Genomic DNA, 22,723 nt, shown 5'->3' with positions numbered 1-22,723 from the left:
TAATTTATTTAGCAGTTTGTACTTCCAAAGTGCTTTATAGCTGTTAATTACCTAACAGAGAGACAGTAAGAGTGTCCTGATTTTTATGGCTGGAGAAAGTAGCTAAGCCATTAACATGTGCCTGGGGTTCAGTTTCATTGCTCTTGACATCTTTGTTGCTTAATTCAACATACCCTACAACTTCCCAATTCTTAAAAAGAATAATGAGCAATGTCTAGGGTATATGTAACATTTTTGACAGCCTTGCTTTTTCTTTGGTTATAAACTTCTGGTTTTATAGCAGAGAAATAAATGTAAATCAGCTCATGTCAGCTCTTTTTCTTATTCTCCGGAGTGCTTTCATTGGGAGTAATGAAAATTAGTTAGCATTAGGAAGCAGGTTAGAAAATTGATTGTCCATTTTCCCAGACCTTACATATTAAAAAATTCAAAAAAAACCAATCTGTTGAATATTGTTTACCTGATGCTATTGGTCAACATTATGCATTTGCCTCATCAGTTAAAGTTAAAATTCATTCAGTCTGCTGATCTTTCTTGAATTTGGGGTTTTTGGGGGAGTTTTGTTTTGATTTTTGGCCCTTCCTGGACATTGACCTTTTAAAGTGACAGCAAGCTTAATGGCACTTACTTCTCATTATCTCCAAGTTTTATGTATTTAGTGTTTTCTTTCCTCAGTCCTGGGGACAAAATGTTAGAGATTCACTCCAGTCACTTTGGGGCAATTAAATTATTTTTATGATGATGGTGATTCTTATTATAGACCATTTATATGACACTTAATTTATAATGTACTTCATACCAATTGGTTAGTTATTTTTATGTAATAAATTGATTTGAAATATTTTCAACACATGGCTAATTGGCTACGTTTAGTAATTAAAATGATCATTTTAATTTAGTATTTGACTTCTTTTAAAGTCAGATATTTCTTTAAGTGCCTCTAAAGGAGCTGATGTTGAAGAGGAAGCGATAAATCAAAAACACGAGATTAGTGTAATATTATTTTGGGTGCATATTTGGAAAGAATGTCAAGTTCTCAAAAACCACTGACAGCGAGCCAGGGCCGTTTCTGATGATGGAGTTTTGTGTTTTGGAAAGGACGTTGTGATGTTTTCTCTTATGTTAATTATCTGCTCTAGGTTATCATCTCTACAGTTAGGAGCATTTATTCATATTCTATGAATTACATTCAGTTTCAATACCTCTCGTATCGTAGCCCCACACACTGGCTCACACCCTAGTACATCTGCATCTCACAATCCAAGTCACGTTACATTCATTGGAGATCATTTTCTTACGGGACAAATAGGGTGCGGGTGTTCTGTTCACTCTCAAAGTGCATTAATTCACGAAGAGGGTTGACATCTTTGCGTTGCCTTCCTTGGTTTCTCTTGTCTCTGTTATTATTAATACCGTTTTCCTCCCGTTTCAAAGAGATGTGATACGTATTCCCTTTATTCCCCAATATTAGGTATTTCAGCCTTTTAGCTGAGGCAGAAAATTCCTTTTATGTCGTAAAAAGTATCACAAGCTGCAGGCTTCATTTCCACTGGGTTGTTTAGCTCTTTTATTGTTGCCACTACAGGAATTTTTATAGAGAGCTTAGAACATGAGCAGCAAATCTTGGTTTTGACATTGGGAGGCCTGTTAAAAATGAAAACAGGAGGGGGTTCTGGGATGGCGTTTCTGCACGTTGAATGTGGGGAAGGAATGATGGCCCTCCCATCATTTGTTTCCTGGGGCTTTCCCTTCCGGTTTGTTAAAAACAAACATACAGAGAACAGAAAAATGAAGATGACCCAGAGGTCGTCAGGTCTGTGGAGAAGTACCAAAATGTAAGTTCAGGGAGCTTAACTCAAACCATCAACTTAGGTTATTACTAGCATCTCATGATCTTTACTTTTTGCTGCCCTCCGAAACAAAATATAGAGAAAATAAAATTTTTCCACAGTCAGTACTAGCAAAACACAGTGTATAAATTTCAATCTGTGGGTCTGAGCTGTGTATCACTTTGGATGGTAGCTTTTTGAGGAACCGTATCCTTTCACCGTGAACTTCACATCCCCATTGACAAGGACCGAATGTGCAGGGACGTGGTCCCTGATTTCCGCAGGAGACGACCATCGCGAGCCATGCGTGGGCTCTTTAAGTAGAATTTCAGCATAGGTGTTTAAACACCAGCGACAATTCAAGGACGGATGTGATCTCTCCTTTTCCCTCTTCAGAAACGCATACACTCTGCAGCTGTCCAGTGGCATTTCTGATGTATCTGATTTGTTCCCAGCTTCTTGGCTATGGGGAGGTGGATCTTTTGGCAGTTTGTACTCTGCTGGTTTCCTCTGCTTGCTTTCAGTTTCATTCACCTTTCAAGGTTGGAAGGCAGCAAGCAGCTTGCAGGGACCATGTCCTCGCCTCCTTCACCTGATACTACAGCGTCCTAAGCCAGCTTCCAACTCTCTTATTAGGAGTGCTGGCATAAGGGTGTAGACCTTTCACTTTTGATGTGTGCACTTTCCCATAACCCTCTCTTTTTGCCCTTGTCTTTCCCATGTACTCATTGGTCATCTGGTATTTCCTTCCCTCATATGGGAAGGTCAGAACTCTTCAGCATCCTTTATTTCCCCGGTTCCCATTCAACCTCCTCTTCCTCTGTGACTCAAGCAGTAGTTCTGTGCTGACGTGTCCAGATGCCCATCGCTCACAGCAAACACGTTCAGAACTCCTGTTTCCAGCTACCTGCAGAGCGTCTCCCTGGGGACGTCTGCGTTTCCCAACCGAAGGCCACGGTTGTAACCCCTGTGTTTGCTCTTCTCGACTTTCCCATCTCACCCAGAGGCACCATGATTCTACCCAAGTTAGACACCAAAAAGTCATCCTCTTGTCTGCTTGCTCTCCCACTGCCCCCATGACCAGTAGTGACTCCAGGCCCGTCCCCCCCCCCCATCTCTGTCCTCTTCCTGCCACACTCTGGTTCCAAGTCTCCATCCCTTCCTCTTGGGATGTCAGAAGTCTCTCAACTGCTTTCTCTCCCATCCTCATAGAGCAGTAAGGCTTAGCTCTGTATAATACAGCCCCTGCCTTCTTCTAAATATTCAACGAGTCTGTATTTCTCACGGAGCAAAGACTCAAATTGTATAACTCAGCATTCAGCCACCCCCTCCCGACATGCACATCTGCTTCCTAGATGTGTGATCTTGAGCACTTTGTGAGTTTAGACTCTCTTTTTTGTTTGTGCAGTTCCATAAAATGTAGGGTAACGGATTCTGCCTTATACGATGGTTATGGGTGAAGTCCTATCTATAAAGTGCTCGAGTTGTGCTGGGCGCATCCTAGAAAGTGGAGGAGGTTGATGAGCAGAAAGAAGGCAGCACCCTTCCATGTCCGCCTCCCCGCCTGGAGCCTGTGCACCAACAGAGTGGACCCCTCGTGTCTGTAAACATCTGTGCTCCTGTCTTTGCCTGTTATCACACAGCACAATGTTTGTATGAGAGTTCACGTGTGCTCTGCTTGCTAAAGGCTTGCTGAATAGATACGAGGAGTAAATAAAATCGGTGTCCCTTAACGAGAAAGCGATTTAAGATACGAGCAGCCCCTTAAGAACTGCTGTTTGGCTAACCGAGTTTTGAGACAGTGAGATGTTCTATACTTGTAAGCTAAAATTCAAAAACTCCTTGGTCAGTTTTTTTTCCATGTGCACTTGGTTCAGTTCCAGTAAACTACCTTCTGCATCATAACACACGGAAGTCCTATGAAAGTGCAGATTCCTGGGGCTGCTCCAGACCCATGACTTCCGAGCCCTGGGAGCAGGGTCTAGGAATCTGCATTTTCATGTCACCCTCCCCGGATGATTCTTTTGCACGGAGAGTTTGTAAAGGCCTCTAGGAGATCAAATGGGCAAAGAAACTCAGGTGACGCAACCTCTTCTGTCTAGGAGACCAGGTGCAGAAAACTGCTCTTTAAGCCTTTTCTGTAATTTGTGATAAAGTCAGGTGGTTAATAGCACTTTGCAGAGACCTGCAAGAATGAAACAAGGGAAAATGCAAATGTGAAAGTAATTATATTTCAAGCCAGTGTGGGTGGTTTTTAAATCTTTAAAAAGAGGTATGGGCTGCAGGAGACATTTTGGGGAGAAGCTGCTTTAGCAGATAGGGGTATATGTGGGAGCAGGACCTGTGTTCTTGCACAGTTAAGGAACGTGGCCCAGGAGTGGTTGCTGTCTTTGAACAGGCTTTGAAGACTCCCAATCAGTTACACAGGTTCTGAGTGGTCAGCGACAGCCCTGGCTCTGGCTTTCTTAAGCAAAATGGGAATTTGGGGGAAGGCTTTTGATGGGAGGCTGGAGGGGGGGAAATCTCCTCTCCAGAGGGCTTTGCAGCAGGAACCAAAGGAAAGTTTGGGCTTTCAAGCTGCCATTGTGCTGAGTGTGACTTCTGACTGACCACGTTTTCCTCACGAGCCCGCCTCGAATGCTTTCTTAGGCTCTGGAGCTAGATTGCTTAGGTTCGAACCCTAGATCCCCCTCTTACTGGCCGCTTGATCTTTTCCTGACCCTCAGTTTACTCATCTATAAAATGGGGATGAAAACCATCCGATCTCTTAGGGTCGTGAGGATGAAACACTTAGAAAGGTATCTGGTCCAGAGTAAGTGCTGTAAGAGTTTGCCATTCTGTGGATGGATCTCTCCCTCCAGTCACACATTTAGTCCCGTTTCTGTTTTCCTTCAGATGGTTTCCTATCGCATGTCGATCTTGCCAGCCACAGTTTTGCCGTCTCTTGATTCCTTAGGAATTTATTCCAGAGCTGACAAGGGATCTCTGAGATCTTGTTCTGGGGACCCCCGTCTGCAGATGGAGGGCCCAGGCTGGATGGCGGGTGGGGTTTCCAGCACCCAGGTCTTGCTTTTCTTCCAGTGCTTTACCTTTTCATCGCACACTCGAGCCCATCACAACTTGGTGTGGCCTTTAACTCTTGATGAGGGCGCTGGACGAGTCCCTCAATCCCTCTCGCCTTTCTTCCTGTGCTGGCTCTCACCTGAGATGCAGGGGTCATTCGGATTCTATTAGTGTAGTCAGTGAACATCATGTACTTCCTCCGTGGTTGCTCCTAGCCTCTGCCCTCACAGCCTTCCTGCCTCTGGTCCCACCGGCATCTCCACTGGTGCTCGCCCATGCTCATTCCCATCCATAATTTGCTGGGAATGAAGCAGTTACTACTGTGAGGAGTTTGATTGGATTGTGTTCCTAGGAAGATACTTCATCATCATCACAGCCATCCTCTTCTTTCTTCCTGATGTTCCCAATAAAAGGGGCCACCGATTATATCACAGCGCCCTGCATCCTCTGCTGGGTTAAGCTGTGATACAGTCTCTGCAGACAGAAGGGCAAGAGGCACTTTGTGGAAGTGGATGGGATGCGCTGGTCTGAGGACGGAGTCTCAGGATATCGCAAATTGCAAAACCATTTTAAGGTTCCAAAGTGATTCCTCCAACTTTATATGCTGGTACATGGACCCTGTGAGTATGGAAAGTCTTTCTCCTGTAACAGTAAAATGACATCATTTAATTTCCTTTTAAGGTAACTTGTCCTCCCTTAATCCAACCTCTGTGGCCATACCGTATGAGAACCTCCTTTCTTCTCTGAATATCTTTGTTGTGTGGTTGTCATTGTGATGATGGCGAGGTTGTAGTTGTAAGATAGGTAATTCATTCACAAGGGCTGAAAATACATAAAGTATCTTTGGTCATATTGTCTCCCCCCACTCCTGTCCGTCAGGCCCTTTCCCAACAGACACCCACTGAATTAGGATTTTTCATTTCTTCCAGATTTATCTCATGCACATATAAGTATGTTATTTTCCCCTTTAAAGCAGATGGTAGCATACTAAATATACACAGTGTTCTGTGCCCTGCTTTTCTTTTACTCAAATATACATCTTTATGTATAAATATATAAAGAGGTTTTCTCATTCTTTTTTATAGCAGCAGGATGGATATTCCATTATAGGAATGTACTGTAACTTATTCAAGTATGGCCCCGTAGATGGAGGTTTAGGCTTCCCAGTGGTTTTTGAGATGAAGGTTTTGGGTAAGAATGAATAAGTAGAATCCATGACTTGATGTAGCTGAAACAAAGTCAGAGATTGAGTATGGCCTTGTGTTGTTCATCGGACATTGTTCTATAAAATGATAAAGAATATTGCAGAGGCCCTTAGCGGAGTATCTCTCTTCACATAGGTAGTTTTGGCCGTCCTAGAAAAATCAAGAAGGAGCATTGGCAACATTTTAATGACTTATTTTGTAAGCTACTGAGTCTCTAATCTTGGGAAATAATGGGTTATGTTTTAAAAAATTATTGTTGAGTCCAGCCAGATATTTCTAGATTCATAAGATTGATAAAAGGAAATAAAAAATTAGTACTCATCATTCAGAAGAGGATTAGAAAAGTTTCAGGTTCACAGATACTTTCCTGGATGATAAATACCCCATTTTTCCATCAGTTATTATTTAATAGATGCCTTAATGGGCCAGATTTGGGGGTGGAAGGAAGGCAGGACTGTAGCTTTCTGGAGAACAAGGTTGGTGACACATTTGTAGCTCCTAAGTGTTTGTTGAATTGAACGGAAAGCATGATCAAAGAATATTAGAAGTATGGTAAAGATGGCCTTAGAAATACATGAATGTATACATTGCTATAGAAGTGTATATGTTAAAGCATTAGTATGAACTAGCAGAACACTGGAAAATAGAAATAATTCAGGAAGGAGTAAGCTATAAAGTTCACTTTATGCTCCCTTTCGAAGTACTACTTTGACCTTGAAAATCTTTTTTGTACCTAAACATAAATCTGGAACTACAAATGTATCTAGTAGATGAATTCAACCTGTTAGCAAAATTGCTGAGTAGCTAAGAAATAGGCTCTATCTTTGTGTTTTTGTGAGTCTGAAGCTGAGGATGTGCCTTGTGAATTGGGAAACAGCCTGGTGACCCTCTTCATTGACCCCTCTGCAGAGTCCAGCACCCTTCTCGACAAGAAAAATCACTCCCACATTTGAAGCTACTTGGAGAGTTTCTTTACCTTTGTCTGTTTTGGACGTCTTCTTGTTTATTTGATGATTTCTTTGGCAAATAGATTAAATATTGTCTGAGTCATGTAACACAAGGCAGAAATGCTTTCTTTCAGTCAACTGTGTTGGAAAATAATCCCTATAAACCTCCTTGCGTTCTTGTAGCTTATATATCCTTCAAATTATAGGAGAATTCAGTGAGAAGGAAGTTAGGATTGACAATCACAGTAATGACCTTTCTCTGAGAACAAATCAAAAGTTCAGCGTGACTAATGTTGATGATAATACGTATGTGTAAGTATCCACTGTCAGAGTGTTCAGGGCACTTTGTCTACACCAAAATAACGTTTTAGCGCTAAACTGGGTACCTACCTTTATCAAATAACGTACTCTAGGAGCCAGCGTAGCTAAAATGGTTAGGACATTTTGTGTTTGCTGGTATTGAGCTTCAAGAAGTTATGTTTTGAGGGGGATGCTATTCCAAATTCATCAAATGACGTGTGATGGAGTTTCTAGTGTTATTTTCGTCTTGATTGGCAGTGAAGAAACCAAAGCACAGCAAGATTAAGTGGTCAGAGCCAGGGGGTCATTCTATTAACAGAGCTCTTTCTTATCTTTTGATTCTTAGTTCAAGAGTGTCTTCCCTCAAAGTGTGTTTTTAAAGAACTATTGATTCGGTGTAGAACTAGTCCTTCTTTTCACTAGTTTGCTGGGTTCTAAATTTACTCTCTCAGTAAGCAGAGTTTCTTGGAACCTTTGCTCATATTACATCCAGATCTTTTCTCTCTTTCAGAGTCTCTCAGCTGTGATGCTGATTTATCACAGGCACCATTATGATTATGAAACAGGAGGTGATACGTAGGCAGATCCCCACTAAAGAGACATTCCTGTATAAGTGATTTTTGTGTGAAATGGCAAAAGTATGCAGACTGCAAACTGGGTTCAAAATAAGTGACTTCCATCACAGGATAAACGAACACATTCCCTAGGAAATTGTGCTTTGGTGATCACTACTTATAACTAGTGTTACTGAGCCCTACTAGTTCCTTTTAACTGGAGCATTTAACTTTTATTGGAAGAAGATTGACCTCTGCTTGGTGTTGGATGAAGAAGTCTTGTTGCTTCCACCCCACAAGCTGGACCACCTTCCTTAATTTCAAAGCTGTTCTTAGGAAAGAAGGACATTTGTTCCTTCTAGCCTTTCTGGCTTAGATGCCAATTGTCCCCAGATTCCTTCCTCTTCCTCCCATTTTCAGGGGCAAGTAGCTCTCCTTTCCAGACCCCCACTTCATGTGAATGCCTTGTACTCCTGCTACTTTACATTTCAGGCATTTGTGTCTGTTGTAAGATACTGTCGGCTTTGTGTTTAACATTCAGAGGAATGTCTTCTTCCATCTCAGGGCTGCCCTGTATTTTCCCTCCTTCTTCTGTGTCTTTGTTGGTAAAACCTGTTTGCACCTGCTGTCTTGACTCCTTGCAGGCCTGCAGAGTCCGGCTCCAGAGTTCATCGTTGACGTTGAATCCATGGACATCTTCCCCGTGGGCTGGTGTGAAGCCAACTCCTACCCTCTGACCACACCACACAAGACAGTCTGTAAGTATCGCCCTGCTCGGAGCCCAACTTGGTAACATCTGGGACTTGGGTGAATAAACAGGCAGTTTGGTAAAGATAGTTAGTGGAGCCAAATTGTAAAAATCAAAAAAGATTGTTGATTTCACACAGAGCACCAGTACTTTTGTCTCATTTATCCTTTAAATGTCTGCATGAGATGAATATGCGGAAGCATTTCCCTGGTTGACAAACTAAGTCACATGATGAGGCACAGAGAGAGGATCTGGAATCTTCACTCCCTGTTTTGTGTACAATTCATGATCTTGATTAGAAAAAATTTCAGCTAAATATACTATACGTTTGTATGATCATATCTGAGAAGGAACTACTTTTCCTCATGAGGTTTACCCCAAAATAATCATAATTGGTCCCAATAATTTACTGACATAGATATAAACACTTAACTACTCTGAGCACTAACTAAACCAGTGAGATTTCAACTGGACTTTGAGAAGTGCATTATATCGCATCTTCTGATCACAAAAGTGCCAAATTAAAACAATATTAGTAATTAAACCACACAGCATCACATACACACACACACACACACACACACACACACACACACATACCACTTAAATACATATAAGTGTGTGTTTTAACATATATTATTGTAGGTCATTTTCCTGGAATGGTAACCATTTACAAATCTTGAAACCTAATCAATCTCGGCATTTATTACTCCCCCCTAATGGGTAACAGAAGTATTATTTTAAAATGTGAGTCCTTAAAGGTAAGGGGCTTTAATTTTTGTGAAATATATTATATTTCTAATGTTTTCTTTATTAATTTATATGCTGGCTGACTTCTTTGTGGCATCCTACCATAAGGTCGCTTACGTAGATGCTCAGAACTTTGCCATAAAGAGAGTTCCATCCCATAGTCGGCTTCCTGTTCCCTGATGTCAGCAGATTTTGAAGGACACTTAAGAGACCTACTGCATATTCATTACGAGTTGGATGGGGCATTATCCATGTGAATGAAAGCAGGGGGCCCAGGTTATAGACAGAGGCGGATTTTAAGGAATCCTTCTGTACCCCATACTGCACGCTGGATCTGATCCAATAACAGTGACGTCACTGTCCCTCACTTTAAAATATTTCTAAAAATCTGAGCTTAGAATAATTATTTCAGTCTCAAGGACATTCTTTTTCTTTTTCTTTTACTCTCACTTAAAATGACGCGGTTCCTTGGCTCTCAGCCTCCACAGCCACTGGGCAGGTTCTCCCCGGGTTCTCCGGGTTTGGGCCCTACCCCCTGTGCCTCAGACAGAAATCTGTGCCCTGATCCTCTTCCTCCTTCCTTCACGTGGATTTGGGAGGCGACGAGCATTCTGAGTTTTGAGTTTTTCTGGATGAAGTCCCACGGGGTTAAGCTGAACATAATGATGTTTCCTCTCTGTTTCGCACTTCGCTTCCCGGTCTGTTGTGTGTGGCTTCTCATCAAAACATCACACGATTCAGGCATCTCACCCTAATTAGCAAAGACTGAGTTAGGCAAGTTAGTCTACACTCATTTTTCACTTTAGAGATCACGGAGTTCATACTTTTTCGTAGTAATTACAGGCAGACCTCTTGTCACAGACACTGCGTTTTTTACAAATTGAAGGTTTGAGGCAACCCTGCATCAAGCAAGGCTATGATGCCCCTTTTCCGACAGCATTTGTTCACTTCATGTCTCTGTGTCGCATTTTGGTAATTCTTGCAATATTTCTAACTTTTTCTTTATCATTGTATTTGTTGTGGTGATCTGTGATCAGTGACCTTTGATGTTACTACTACGACTCACTGAACCTCAGACGATAGTTAGCATTTTTTAGCAATAAAGTATTTTTTAATTAAGGTATGTACATTTTTTTTTTTTTTAAAGAAATTCACGTTCTTTTATTTATTTATTTATTTATTTATGGCTGTGTTGAGTCTTCGTTTCTGTGCGAGGGCTTTCTCTAGTTGCGGCAAGTGGGGACCACTCCTCATCGCCGTGCGCGGGCCTCTCACCATCGCGGCCTCTCTTGTTGCGGAGCACAGGCTCCAGACGCACAGGCTCAGCAATTGTGGCTCACGGGCCCAGACCAGGGCTCGAACCCGTGTCCCCTGCATTGGCAGGCAGACTCTCAACCACTGCGCCACCAGGGAAGCCCTGTACATTGTTTTTTTAGACAATGTTATTACACACTTAGTAGACTACAGTATAGTGTAAACATAACTTTTATATTCACTGGGAAACAAAAAAATTCCTGTGACTCTTTTATTGCGATATTCACTCTATTGGGGTGGTCCGGAACTGAACCCACAATATCTCTGAGGTCTGCCTGTGCTGGGATTAGATACTAAATAAAATCAAGAATAGATGAAATTTGAGTCACTATTTCTCTTATTTATTTTTGTTTTCGTCTTGTTTCTCACATGTACATTTTGCTTTGAAGAGGCAAAGTCTAAATGAATCTGCCAAACTCTGACAGCTTTAGAAGTTCTGTTAGAATTAATTTTTGCTAATGTTGGAAGATGCAGGCTTATCTGTGCCCAAATTTATCTATGCCAGAAGCTCTGGTCTGTCTTTGTGAAGGTGACTCTAACCAGTTACAAATGTGAACTGGAAATGTTCTTAACCCCAAGTTTATTACTGGCTGGTTTAGGTCACTATTTGACAGGCGTATATGTTTGCCAGGCACCAATCCTCCTTTTAATGATAAAAAGTTGTAGTTTATAAACATGCCTCTAATCCTAATTTGGGAGCATGCTGCTATGGTAAAATTTTTTGACTTATCACATTTTCTGTGGGGAAAAAAGTCATCTGGGTAATCGTGCTTACACCAATCCATCTTACCAGCTGTGTTCCTGGGAGGTCTGATATGTGTGCTCTTTTTCTTTTTATTAGAAGCACATTTTAGAATAAAGTAGCCAGTGTAGTGATAAAGTTAAATGTACTAAATTCTATTTAGATTTCATTTCTGAAAAGTCAAAGTCTATTTTATGCTAGAAGAAATTAAGATAAAATTGTGGCCTGAATGAAATAACTTTTCAGTTTTTAAATTGTTACTTTAAAACAGACAGTTCTATACCTACTGAACCATTTTAAAAAATGCTTCTTCCTAGCTAGCTATCAAAGCTGCTTTTCTTTTTTTCCCTTTTCGCCTGTTTTACAGCACAAAAGAAGAGAAAGATCGCCGTTGTGCAACCAGAAAAACAGTAAGTTTGTTTTTTCACAAAAACTCCGTGGTAAACTCTAAAGTGTCTTTCAAGAGGATGGGAAACAGGGCTGTTTTCGTTAGAGAGCTAGTCAACACCTAGCACAGTAGTAGAGGGGACAGTAACACATAGCTCCTGTTACTTATTGTGCATCTATTATGTGCAGGACACAGGTCTTGCTTCTAAAGCAGTTTCTTCTCCAGATCGTAACTTCTCACTTTCCTCCCAGCTCAGCCGACCTGAAGGATGCCCAGTGTCCTGCATTGCTGGTAAAGGCACTCTGTGCCCATGGTTCTTAATGCCCCCAGGGGCCCCGCAGAGCTGCCCGTCCAGGCCTCGGCTCTGCCCGCTCCCAGCCCAGTGAGCTGGAGCAGGTTGCTTTATTTCTCCCCATCTCAATGCCCTCCTCTGTAAAATACCCATTTCTCAGGTGTTTTAGGAAGATTAAATTAGATTCTATGTGAAAATGTGTGGGCCCTCCGATGCTGAATAAATGTAGATTACTCCACATTTCTATTGTGATTTTATGAGGAAGGAGGGTGTTTGACAGCCTGTGGACAGGCCGGCTGTATATTTTTGGAAAATAGTCACTGTTGGTAACGTTCTTATATATTGGAAAATGTCTGGAATATACTACCATACACATCCCTTACCAAGTCATTATGTTTTCTTAGTAGACTGTTGGAAAGGGAATTGAAAACAGCTTTTTTTTTCATGTACCTGAATTGAAACTTAAATAAAATGAAATTGAATAATAACTGCATTGCTATTTGATGCAAATAACAGTTTTCTGGGTATTCTTTTTACATTTCTAACAGTGTTTCAGGTTAATCATCTCACTCCAGTTTTATCTGGATAACATTGAAATAGAGAGGAAAAACTAAGCTAACAGTCACGTCACGGAGGCCAAATTTGAATTCATGACTCCTCAATTTGCAGTCTGTGGATCAGTGATTTTCACCCTTTACTCGCGTCTGTCACTAGACAGCTCGTTAAAACACAGGTTGCTGGGCCCCTTCTGCAGAATTTCTGACTCAGGGTGTCTGTGGTGGGGCCTGAGCATCTCCAGGTGTAACAGGTTCCCAGGTGATGCTGATCTGACAGCTGGGGGACCCCACTTTGGGAACCAGCACCATAGATGACCCCACTAAGATCTCGCGTTTCCGTGTACTTGGAGTTTAGTTTTCCAGCTACGCGGTTTCTACGCACCCAGCCTGTACATCCCCGGGAAAGCCAAGTTGCCTCTTTTCCCCTAAGGCGACAGTTTTTATATTTGTTCGGCAACTTTTTACTGAACAACAGCACAGACTTCTGTCTTAGACTCATAAACCTACTTCACATTTTAAGAATCATCACTTCTTAGATTTTCTTTGGAGATTTTGTTTTCAGTGCGGCCATGACCCACACAAGCATGGACGCCAGAAATCAAAAGTCAGCAGAAGGTCATTGATGAGGAGAAGTCTGACTTAAAGTCAATGCAAGCTGACTTTCTGCATGTCCTAAATATAATTAAGGACATTATTATAATTCTGTCACAAGCGACAAGCCCAGGAGTGACCTAGAGGAACCTCAGTGATCAGTGATGACCCCTCCAGGGGCTGGAGACCCATAGGCTTCTTGGAATTATTGTAAGACTTGCCCCCAAAGATCTTACCTGTTCGTATACATGCACACGTTGTATCTGACCACATTCTTAGCTTAGATTTCTCTAATAGTTGCTTTAAGTTATGAAAAGACTTTGGAAGGTACCAGTTTCTTCAAAAGCGTGAAACCCATGGGAGTTTTTTCTTTATCCACAGATCGTCATCCACAGTGCCTGTTGAGAAAATACCTCACGACCTTTGTTTATTCCCTCACCTGGACACCACAGGTAAACGAGCTACTTAGGACGCCCTGACGCTTCCCAGTATGTCGCTGTGACTGGAGACATGGATATATTTTTAGGTCAACATGAAAATACTCAACTTTGAGCCAACTGTCTTTTTTTCTTGCTGCTTATTTACAGATACCTACTCATTTCTAAGCTAAATTCTTGGTGCCTCTTCTGCTTCTTGGTCAGTAGCTCTAGACACTTCCCTTGGTCTGAGGAAAAGGGTCCATGTGTTACTTGGAAATTACGAGCCCAGTTAGGACTGTGTATCACGAATAATCATGTGGAAAAAGAAGGAGTTGAAAATATCGTTATTAGGCATTTCTTTTTGGACATCGTATGCCAGTTGCACTTGCATGTTTACACTAGTGGTTAATCCTTAAGTCCCTGTGGGCTTCTGAATTGTTCCCTAAAACCCTCTGTTTGAATAGCTGGTTGGGAACAGTATATGTGTTTTAATATATAAAGTCCTGCATCTTACAATAACCTTTAAAAACACAGACGTGAATTACCCTTTGACCACAAATCTGATTATAGACATGTTTGTACATTAAGTAATATATTTGATTAAGAATTCTATTTTCCAGCCAAAACGAAGCCTGTTCTGAATTCCAGGATTAAAACCTATATACCGTGGAAGAATCCTATTAGGCAAAGTTTTCTTTGTAGTAAAGAGAGCGGTTTTGTGAGTAGACTTACTAAGGTGGTTTTTTCCTAAAGGTCTGGGCAGAGTAATTCTATCCCCAAATTTCCTTGTAAATGCAGCTATGGACTTTTTTTTTTTTTTTTTTTGCCTGTTGTATAAAATTCAAACTTCAGAATGGTTTTAAAAGAACCATGTCATCTTTCAGAGTTGGTAATTGTTATTTTACTCCTGTTTCATACCCAGAAAAATAACATGTCTCCCTCCTTACCTGTTGGTTCTCAGTTGAAGTCCTGTGAGAACAAAGCTTCCCAGACTGTCAAATCACCATCCCAAATGAATAACAAGTTTTTATAGAGAAAGAAAGTTTTATGCTGTTAGTGCAGCTTGACTTGGAACAGTGGCAGGAGAGGGTGAGTGTCAGCTGGCTGGTGACCGCAGTCCGTGTGTGTAGGACATCAGGGCGCATCCCAGTGATGACAGGAATACCTCACCATTTAGTTGTTCTGCTTTTTCCCCGCGGCAGCTTGAGACACAATTAGATCAGCACCTTGCCCTTTTGCTTTATAAGTAGAAAGGCTAATGAGGAAGATGTAGAGTTAAGCCCCTGGGAGGCGCATTTCACATCCATGGACTGGCAAGATGAGAAAGTTTGACCACACCTAGGGTTGGCGTGGGTGTGGGGCAAAGATGAACAGATACACACGATTATAGACAAAATAGATAACCAACAAGCACCTACTGTATAGCACAGGGGACTCCACTCAGTATTTGGTAATCACATATAAGGGAAAAGAATCTGAGAAAGAATATAGATACATACATATATATGTATGACTGAATCACTGTGTTGTATACCCGAAACTAACACAACATTGTAAATCAACTATACTTCAGTTGGAAAAAAAAAACAGGAACTGGGCAGTGCTTATTCGAGTGTAATTTGGGTCCCTGTGGTGAATAGCTTGGCCGCTTCTAGTAAAACAGGATACACAGACCCGGTGGCTGAGCAGTTCCACCCCATGTTGTAGACCTGGAAGAATCTCTTGTCCGGAAGCAGGAGTGGATTTTCACAGTTGTGTTCATTAAAGCACCATAAGTAATATTTAAAAAGTAGAAACAACGAAATGTCCATCAGTAAGAGAATAGAAAATTCAGTTGTGTTATATTCACACAGTGGAATACTACACAAAGTGAAAAGTGAATGAATTTTCTGGATATACATTTACCCGTTTGGGTGGATCTCAGAAACCTCATGTTGAACTGACAAAATGTTGCAGAAAACCTTTATGGAATATTTTAAAAATAACCTAAGTATCCTGAATTGCTTGTGGATACACATAATATGTTGTGTGGTAAAGTATCTAGACCCTCGTGGGAATGGTAAATGCCAGCTTCAGGGTAGTGGGTTCTTTCTGGGGGGTTGGGTGCAGGATTTCCTGGGGTAGGTTACACAGGGGAACTTAGCTGTCTGTGTAACTGGTGTTTTTCTCTTTAAGCTACATTGGAGGATACCTTAGTTGTCCTTGTCTTATTTTTTGTGTTTTGTGTGTGTGTTTTGAATCCTGCATAATAAACAGAAAGGTTCATTTATATGGTAGAAAAAAATAATCAGGATTCCTAAGATATTACTGTGGATGTAAAACATTCTGATATGAAGACAGAGTGCACCTCTGGGTAGTTTTGCCAACACAGTGGGTTAAGCAGGTTTCTCCGGTCCGAAAGCATCAGCTGTGTTTCTCTTCCCTGCAGGTACCGTCAACGGGAAGTACTGCTGTCCTCAGCTTTTCATCAACCACAGGTGTTTCTCGGGCCCCTACCTCAACAAGGGGAGGATCGCAGAGCTGCCTCAGTCGGTGGGACCAGGCAAATGCGTGCTGGTCCTTAAAGAGGTAAAGCACACCCACAGCCACAGGGGACTGGTTTTCACGGGGTGGTGGCCACATGGGCACAATCCCTGAAGAAGGGGGTCATAGGAATTTGAGTCCATTCAGGCAACATGTACCAAGCACCTCTTTCCTCTCAGTCCTGTGGGCTGGAGGCTGGTGGTACAAAGATAGAAATGGTGTTCCTGTCCCGGAAACACTCCCTGTCTAGTGGGAGGGATGTGCCTTCCACCCCGAGTCAGGGAAACGCTGCTCTACATTTGAGTAAAGTCTTTTGTGAATCATGGCTTTTCTGTTTAAAGAGATGGCCTATTTTGAGCCTTTGTGTAGGTACATTCCTGTTTTTTGTGACAAAAAAGCACCCCCCAAACATCAAACTATACCATGATGAGTTAATTATACCATGTGTTTTAATTCCTTGGGCACAGCGATCCAGTTATCCATTTATCCGTCCATTTATCCATTGAACAAATGTGTGTTCGGCAACTTCTGGGAGCCAGGCACGGCATCAAGTACCAGGTCAAGAAATAAACACCCCCTGCCCTCTGCCCATTTGGGAGATGACATAATTCTAAGTGAGACGTACAGTCGGGTGAAGGCTCGGTGGAGACCAGAGCGTGTGGCCTGGGCGCAGGGGGGGCTGTGACGGATCTCTGGATGTGGCACTTGATCTGAAGTAGGCAAAGTGACGGCGCCTTGAGTGCACAGCACAGATGAGGCTGCGCCGGTGGAGTTCAGGGTGGTCACGTGCGGCTGGAGGACGGCATTGGTCCTTACGTAGAGGTGTAAAATTCACTGGTATAAAAGAGTATGTTATGTTTTGAAAAGAGAAAATGAGAAATCTGGCTGGCCTTCTGCCTCAGTAGGAGGCAGGATGGAGGAGAGGGGCTGTCTGGGAACGGCTTCCCTGGTGTCCTGAGGGATATGGGGCTGAAGCTGTGGGTGACTGGAGCCCAGGTGACACCACCTTGCGAGAGCCCCTGTGAGATTTCACATTTCATTTCGCCCAAAGAGGAGGAGATCATTGCAGCAAAGCCGGAATGCATTTACCTTTTCAGGCCATCAACAGTATTCGCAGTTAAAGACTTTCTCATATTTCGGAAAAAAATCTGTTTTAGAGAAAAAATTGGGGTTACAGTTGAGAAGCAACCCTGTAAGAAAGGGACCAGGCTACTGCTGTTGTTATTTACTCAGACGAATTTGACGTAGAAGATGCACAGCAGGTGCTTCCTGCCCGTCCTGAGCTTTCAGTCATGGGCGCGACGGACAAGCCAATAGCATCTTCAGGGTAGTCAGTATCTCAGGGTGGGCTCAGGGGCTTGGAGATCTCGGGGGCTTCCTGCACGGCCTGTGGGGTGGGGGAAGGGGGCAGCCTGCTCCAGGGGACGGAAAAGCATCTGGGAAGCCAGGAGCATTGGTGGGATCACGGGAAGGAAAACAGGAAGGAACGCTTGCAGCACCTTAAATATGAGGACCATAGGGACAGGCGTGGAAAGTGCAGAAATTCGAATCCAGAGTCTCCTGCGGGCCAGGACCCCGTCCTGGGCGCTTTGCCTGTGTCTTTATTTAGACTTGCTTTTCTTGAGATCTATCACCTTCATGCTTTACGTTCTGAAATCAAACAGTGCAAGGCTGGCGTCCAGCCTGAGGGGCGAGTGGATCCCATTGATGAGAAGTTAAAGGGAGATGGTGGCCGAGGAGGGGGTGGGGCCGCCCCTCTTGGAGGCCATCGGGGAATGCTGGGAATTGAGCCCCAGCCAGCAGCCGAGACATGGTGTAGGGCCCCGGCTTGGCCCATAGTATTTATTCTTTCCATCTGACTGTTTACAGGGTAGGCGGGAGACGAGGAGCCCTCCCCTGCAGGGTGAGCCCAGAGACATCATCCTTTGTAAAGAACCGAAAACCCCACATAAATAAGGGTCACTTCTTTTAAACTCACCTTCCAGCCCAGATATAAGACTGAATTACCAAGGTAGAGCCCTTTATCTGTTGACACCTCTTTTGTTGCTGTAGGATGAAAGGGGAAGATATCAGCAACTCTATTTACATATCCCTAACACGCACACTGAGAAGGGGAATTTGCTCACTTAGTGCATTGAACTCTGGATCACTCATATTCTTTCTGGGAACCGATAAGTACAGAAATCAAAATATCCAACAATCCAAAATTATTAACGGTTAATCCAAAGTTTGCTTCAAGGATGGTAAATATAATTAATTTCTAAATGACTCAGGACCCACCATTATTAACATCTGTCCTTCGTATCATGCTGTTACAATACAACGTCGAGCACGTAGCAGATACCCAGTGAACACACGCGAGTGAACACACACTGAGTTCTGCATCCGCTCCTGAGCTTTCTCTCTTCTTGGTCCCATTTTCTCACCATGCTGCTCACTGGGTCAGCCTCTAACGTCCCCAGTTCCTTTTAGGTTTGCCACCTTTACTCCCTCAGGCTGGGAAATCAGCTAACAAATTTAAGTCAACTTCTGTCAATCGACTAAACTTTATTTATTGAGCTCCTACTCGCCATAGAGCCCTTTAATAGAACCGTGAGGGTGTTCAGCTTCAGCAGAGGTTATTTCCAGGTGGGGAAGGTTAAGGAAGACCCCGTGAGACCTTCCCAAGAGTCAGCTCAGCAAGCTCGATGCCCAGGGGCCCTTCTTACTGCCAGGGCCGATGCCTCGGAGGGTGGAGGCTGCTGGAACACTACCCCTAGACAAGTGAGCACTTTCTGTGCGTTTAAGTCGGCACAGACCACAGATCCCGCAGATGGTAGATTCGGTCTAGGAAGAAACCAAGCCCAGATTACATGTAGGGATATCTGTCACTGTATAAAATACAGCGCCTAGACCTAATGGGCTCTCTTGAGTTTCCCCAGTGCTTTCAGCCCTTGAGGGCAACCTTGCCATGGCCATGTCACCTGCCTGAATTTGTGCCTGGTTTTGTTGCCGGTGCTCAGGATGGGACAGGGAAGCTCACAGAAACCTGGTGAATGGATGCGCTTGTGTAAAGTCCCCGCAAGACCATTTCACACCCACGTCCCGGTGGTTCTAGAGAGGTCCTTGGCCACCTGCGGGCCCTGTTAACAAACACGGTGGCCTGAGGGTCAGTCTTTCTTTGGGGCTTGGCTAGTTTACTTTCTTACATAATTTTTTTAGAATTCAACAGCAGTTAGCCCTCATCAGTCCTCTGATAGGTGCCAGCCATCAAGTTTAAAAGCTAGGCCAGAGCAGTTTTCTGATGACAGGAACTCGTTTTTTGCTGATGTTCAGAAAATGCATGAGGCAGGAAAGAAAGAAAAAAAGCGAGCACTTCGGTTCCGTGAGTGCAAGAAAAATTTAAGTCCCACCAAGCCAATGTTTATGCTAATACTCCTGCTTCAGCCCAGGACCTGGGCATGGTTTCAAACTGCATTTCCCTTACAGAGAATGAGGGCATTGGAGCAAAGACAGAGCACGTTCGCTTTTTCAGGCCATCAGGGTTGTTAGTAGTTAAACGTTTTTCTGTCTTTGGAAAATGTAGAGTGATGGCTGTTTTCCCTCTGTCTGGTTCTTCGAGAAGTCCATAAGGTCTGTGGGCATGGGTGTGGAGCCGGCCTTTGGAGAGGGGTCCTGAGCTCTGAGAGGGCGGTGGACCAGAGGGGAGGAAGTTTCTGGCAAACGGGAGGAGGAACACGTGTTCACTTTCTGGGCAGTGAGCATCCTGAGCTTGAGTGGGGCTGAGGGCGTAGGGACCTCGATTGCAGAAGGAGGGCGGTGGAGGGGGGCAGGCAACCTCTAAGGGCAGGAGCCCAGTCAGGTCCAGTCACCTCGAACAAGGGGCTCCCAGAGAGTAGCCTGGAGGGGAGGGGGCAGGTTGAGCCCATCCACAGCCCCTCAGGTCCCCGGGGCGTTTTGTGGGACCCCCGGGTGCAGTCGCAGGGAGAGTGGGCCCTGTGACGACAGACAGGAAGTGATGGTGTTTGTCATAAATGAAACTCGCAAGATCAGGATGGTCGTCGCCAACCAGGACTGTCCTTTTCTATCCCCGGTACTTTCCCATGCACGCCTGCCCCAGTAACGCCAGGGTCTCCCCAAGTCAAATAAACTGCAGGTCCCTGGGGGCCCTTGGGGAACTTGGGAGGTTTTGCATCCCAAGCCTCCCACACCTCTGAGATCATCAGCATCGTGGGATAGAGTCTTGTCGGCCATTCGCAGAGGCATTCAAAGAACTTCTGCTTCATGCTTTCTATGCAAGCTTGTGAGTGGCCAGGTCTGTGGTATTGACTTTGTCTACAGTGCAGTAGGGCAGGCGTTGTGTGCCTGTGTCGGTGTGAGAGAGAGAGAGAGCTAGTGAGCGCAGGAGGAAGAGGTGGTGGGGGGCATCTGATGTATTCACTCCTGTCCATGTGTCCTGCGGTGGAAAGTTCAGCTTCTAATGCAGACACACAATGAGATGGGAGAACACCGACCGACCGGGTCCTACTGGCAGAAATGGCTCTGAAAACACCCGCTCAGGAAGAATGAGAGTCTCTGTTTTCATAGCAACTCTAAAGGCCATGGGTTTGAAGGCAGCCTGCCAGGATCAAATCCCACGTGCCTTACAGAGATTTGGGGGGAGCCCAGGGTTTTTCTTAAACATTATTTGGTTTAAATTATTTACGGTGTGAAACCTCTGTTTTTAGCAAAAAAGAGAAACGTATCATTTTCGGTGGGGAGTCGATAGGGGTCCTTTTTCCCATTTTCCACATCACCTTCCGATGCGTGAAGCTACGGGTGGTAACGGAATTGCTCCTCAGCAGCAGGGGTGGCCTGTGTTTCACTTGCTGCCTTTGGGCAGCGAGGTTTCAGCCGTTTAAGAAACGAACATTTATAGAGGGAAAATCGACAGGTTGTGCCTTTTCTGTGGAAAAGCAAAAAATATGGCACTGGATTTTTATTGCCTTTTCTTTCTGATGTGGAACTTAGGAGAAAGCAACATGAGTCCTGGACACTCAGGAAACTTTCTGGATCCACGAGCCTCCCTGGTTGCTTCTTTCCCTCTAGCACAACCGTCTGCCCCACTTAGTGGAGATCGCCAGGCTTGGGACCTCTGACTCACCCTGACACTGAGGGGCCAGTCTGAATACGATGGGCTAGATGAATAAGATAAAATAAGTGAGGCTAGACACAGCTTCTCCTCCACCAAGGGGGGAAAGTTGTTCCTGATTCGTAAAATACAGAGACACGCATGTGCCCGCATCCACCCTACACTACCCTCCCCTCACTCCCCCCACCTACCCACCTACCCATCCATCCATCATCTGTCTATATCTGTCTTTCTATCATTTATCTCTGTATATCATATTCATCCATTCATCTATCCATCATCTTTCATCTTTCTATCCGTTAATTGTTATCTATCGATCTATGTCTAATATACCTAAAAGAGTCACTTTGGTACTCTTCATCACAATCTGGTACAGGGATGCAAAGGTTTAGACATGACCCATTGAGCCTTCCTGGGATTTTAAGAGACTAGGTTGTGATTAGTTGAACTTTGCAAACGGTGACTGCAGAAATGACTAAGAGCCCTGAGTACTGGTCTGATAATGCCAGAGTTTGGGGTGACTAATTGGGTTGCCACCAGGGCACAAAGGAGCCAGGCATGTTCACCTTTATTGAGTAAGATTTTTCTCTCCCTCAATCTGCTTCTATGGTCTTCATAGCTCTTTAGCCTCAGAAAGTGCAGAAGTCAGTGGCGTGGGGACTGCTGGGTGTAGGCGTATTGTTTTTTGTCCATCCGCACCTTCCCAGGGTCTTTCATTCAGTTATCTGACACTCAGCAGCTATTACTGTGCATGGCCGCATCAGATGCTCTCCCAGCTCTGGGAAGCCAGCAGACAATGAAACATCATCCATCCATCCATCCCATTCATCCATTTAGTCGGGTCCTAAGCAATTCCTGAGTCATAAGCATGTACTGGTGGGCACTGTGCTGGAAGCTGGGGAGTCAAGGTGAGCAGATGTGCCCCGCAGGTGAGTTGACAGTCCCCCCTGCAGAGCCTCAGGGGGGAGGACTTAGGCATTTCAGATTATACTGGAAAGAGGAAAAGTCTTGCCTAAGTGACATCCAGTTAAGTCAGTCAACAAAATCAGAGATGCGGACGTGCCTCTGGACAGTATTCTCCGGTGTTCTTGTTGCTGTTGTTTTAAGCTTATGCTGAATGTTAACCCATTGAGAACAGTGTACCGAGCCTGTGGGTGGTATAAACTATAGCACATACATAATGTGTGGTTCAGGAATTAGCTAGACAGTGTCCAGGAAGGTTGGCAAAAAAAGTACAAAGTTTTTTTTTGTTGTGAAGGTTTTATGATTTGCCTGTAAAGAAGGTCAGATACTTTTGCTGAACTTTCTTATTGTACTGTAGGGTAGGATTCTGTAGCAAGAAAATCAGTGGCAAATGCTGCCTCCTGGGCCCCCATTGACATAGAACATAT

General features: G+C 43.8%; 1 protein-coding gene across 9 annotated transcripts in view; it reads left to right on the top strand.

The window, feature by feature from the left end:
• Positions 1-22,723, top strand: part of SFMBT2 (Scm like with four mbt domains 2) — a 223,070-nt gene that overhangs the window by 169,237 nt on the left and 31,110 nt on the right. For all 9 annotated transcript variants that reach the window (XM_082387144.1, XM_082387141.1, XM_082387139.1 and 6 more), the window contains 4 exons: positions 8,543-8,656; positions 11,820-11,862; positions 13,662-13,732; positions 16,128-16,267. In XM_082387144.1, coding sequence (XP_082243270.1) covers positions 8,543-8,656; positions 11,820-11,862; positions 13,662-13,732; positions 16,128-16,267 — 368 coding nt within the window. The remainder of the gene's footprint in view (positions 1-8,542; positions 8,657-11,819; positions 11,863-13,661; positions 13,733-16,127; positions 16,268-22,723) is intronic.

Source organism: Balaenoptera borealis (assembly GCF_965194805.1).
Source record: "Balaenoptera borealis genome assembly, chromosome: 3".
NCBI classification, from domain to species: Eukaryota; Metazoa; Chordata; class Mammalia; order Artiodactyla; family Balaenopteridae; genus Balaenoptera; species Balaenoptera borealis.
This window is presented reverse-complemented; position numbering and strand designations above follow the sequence as displayed.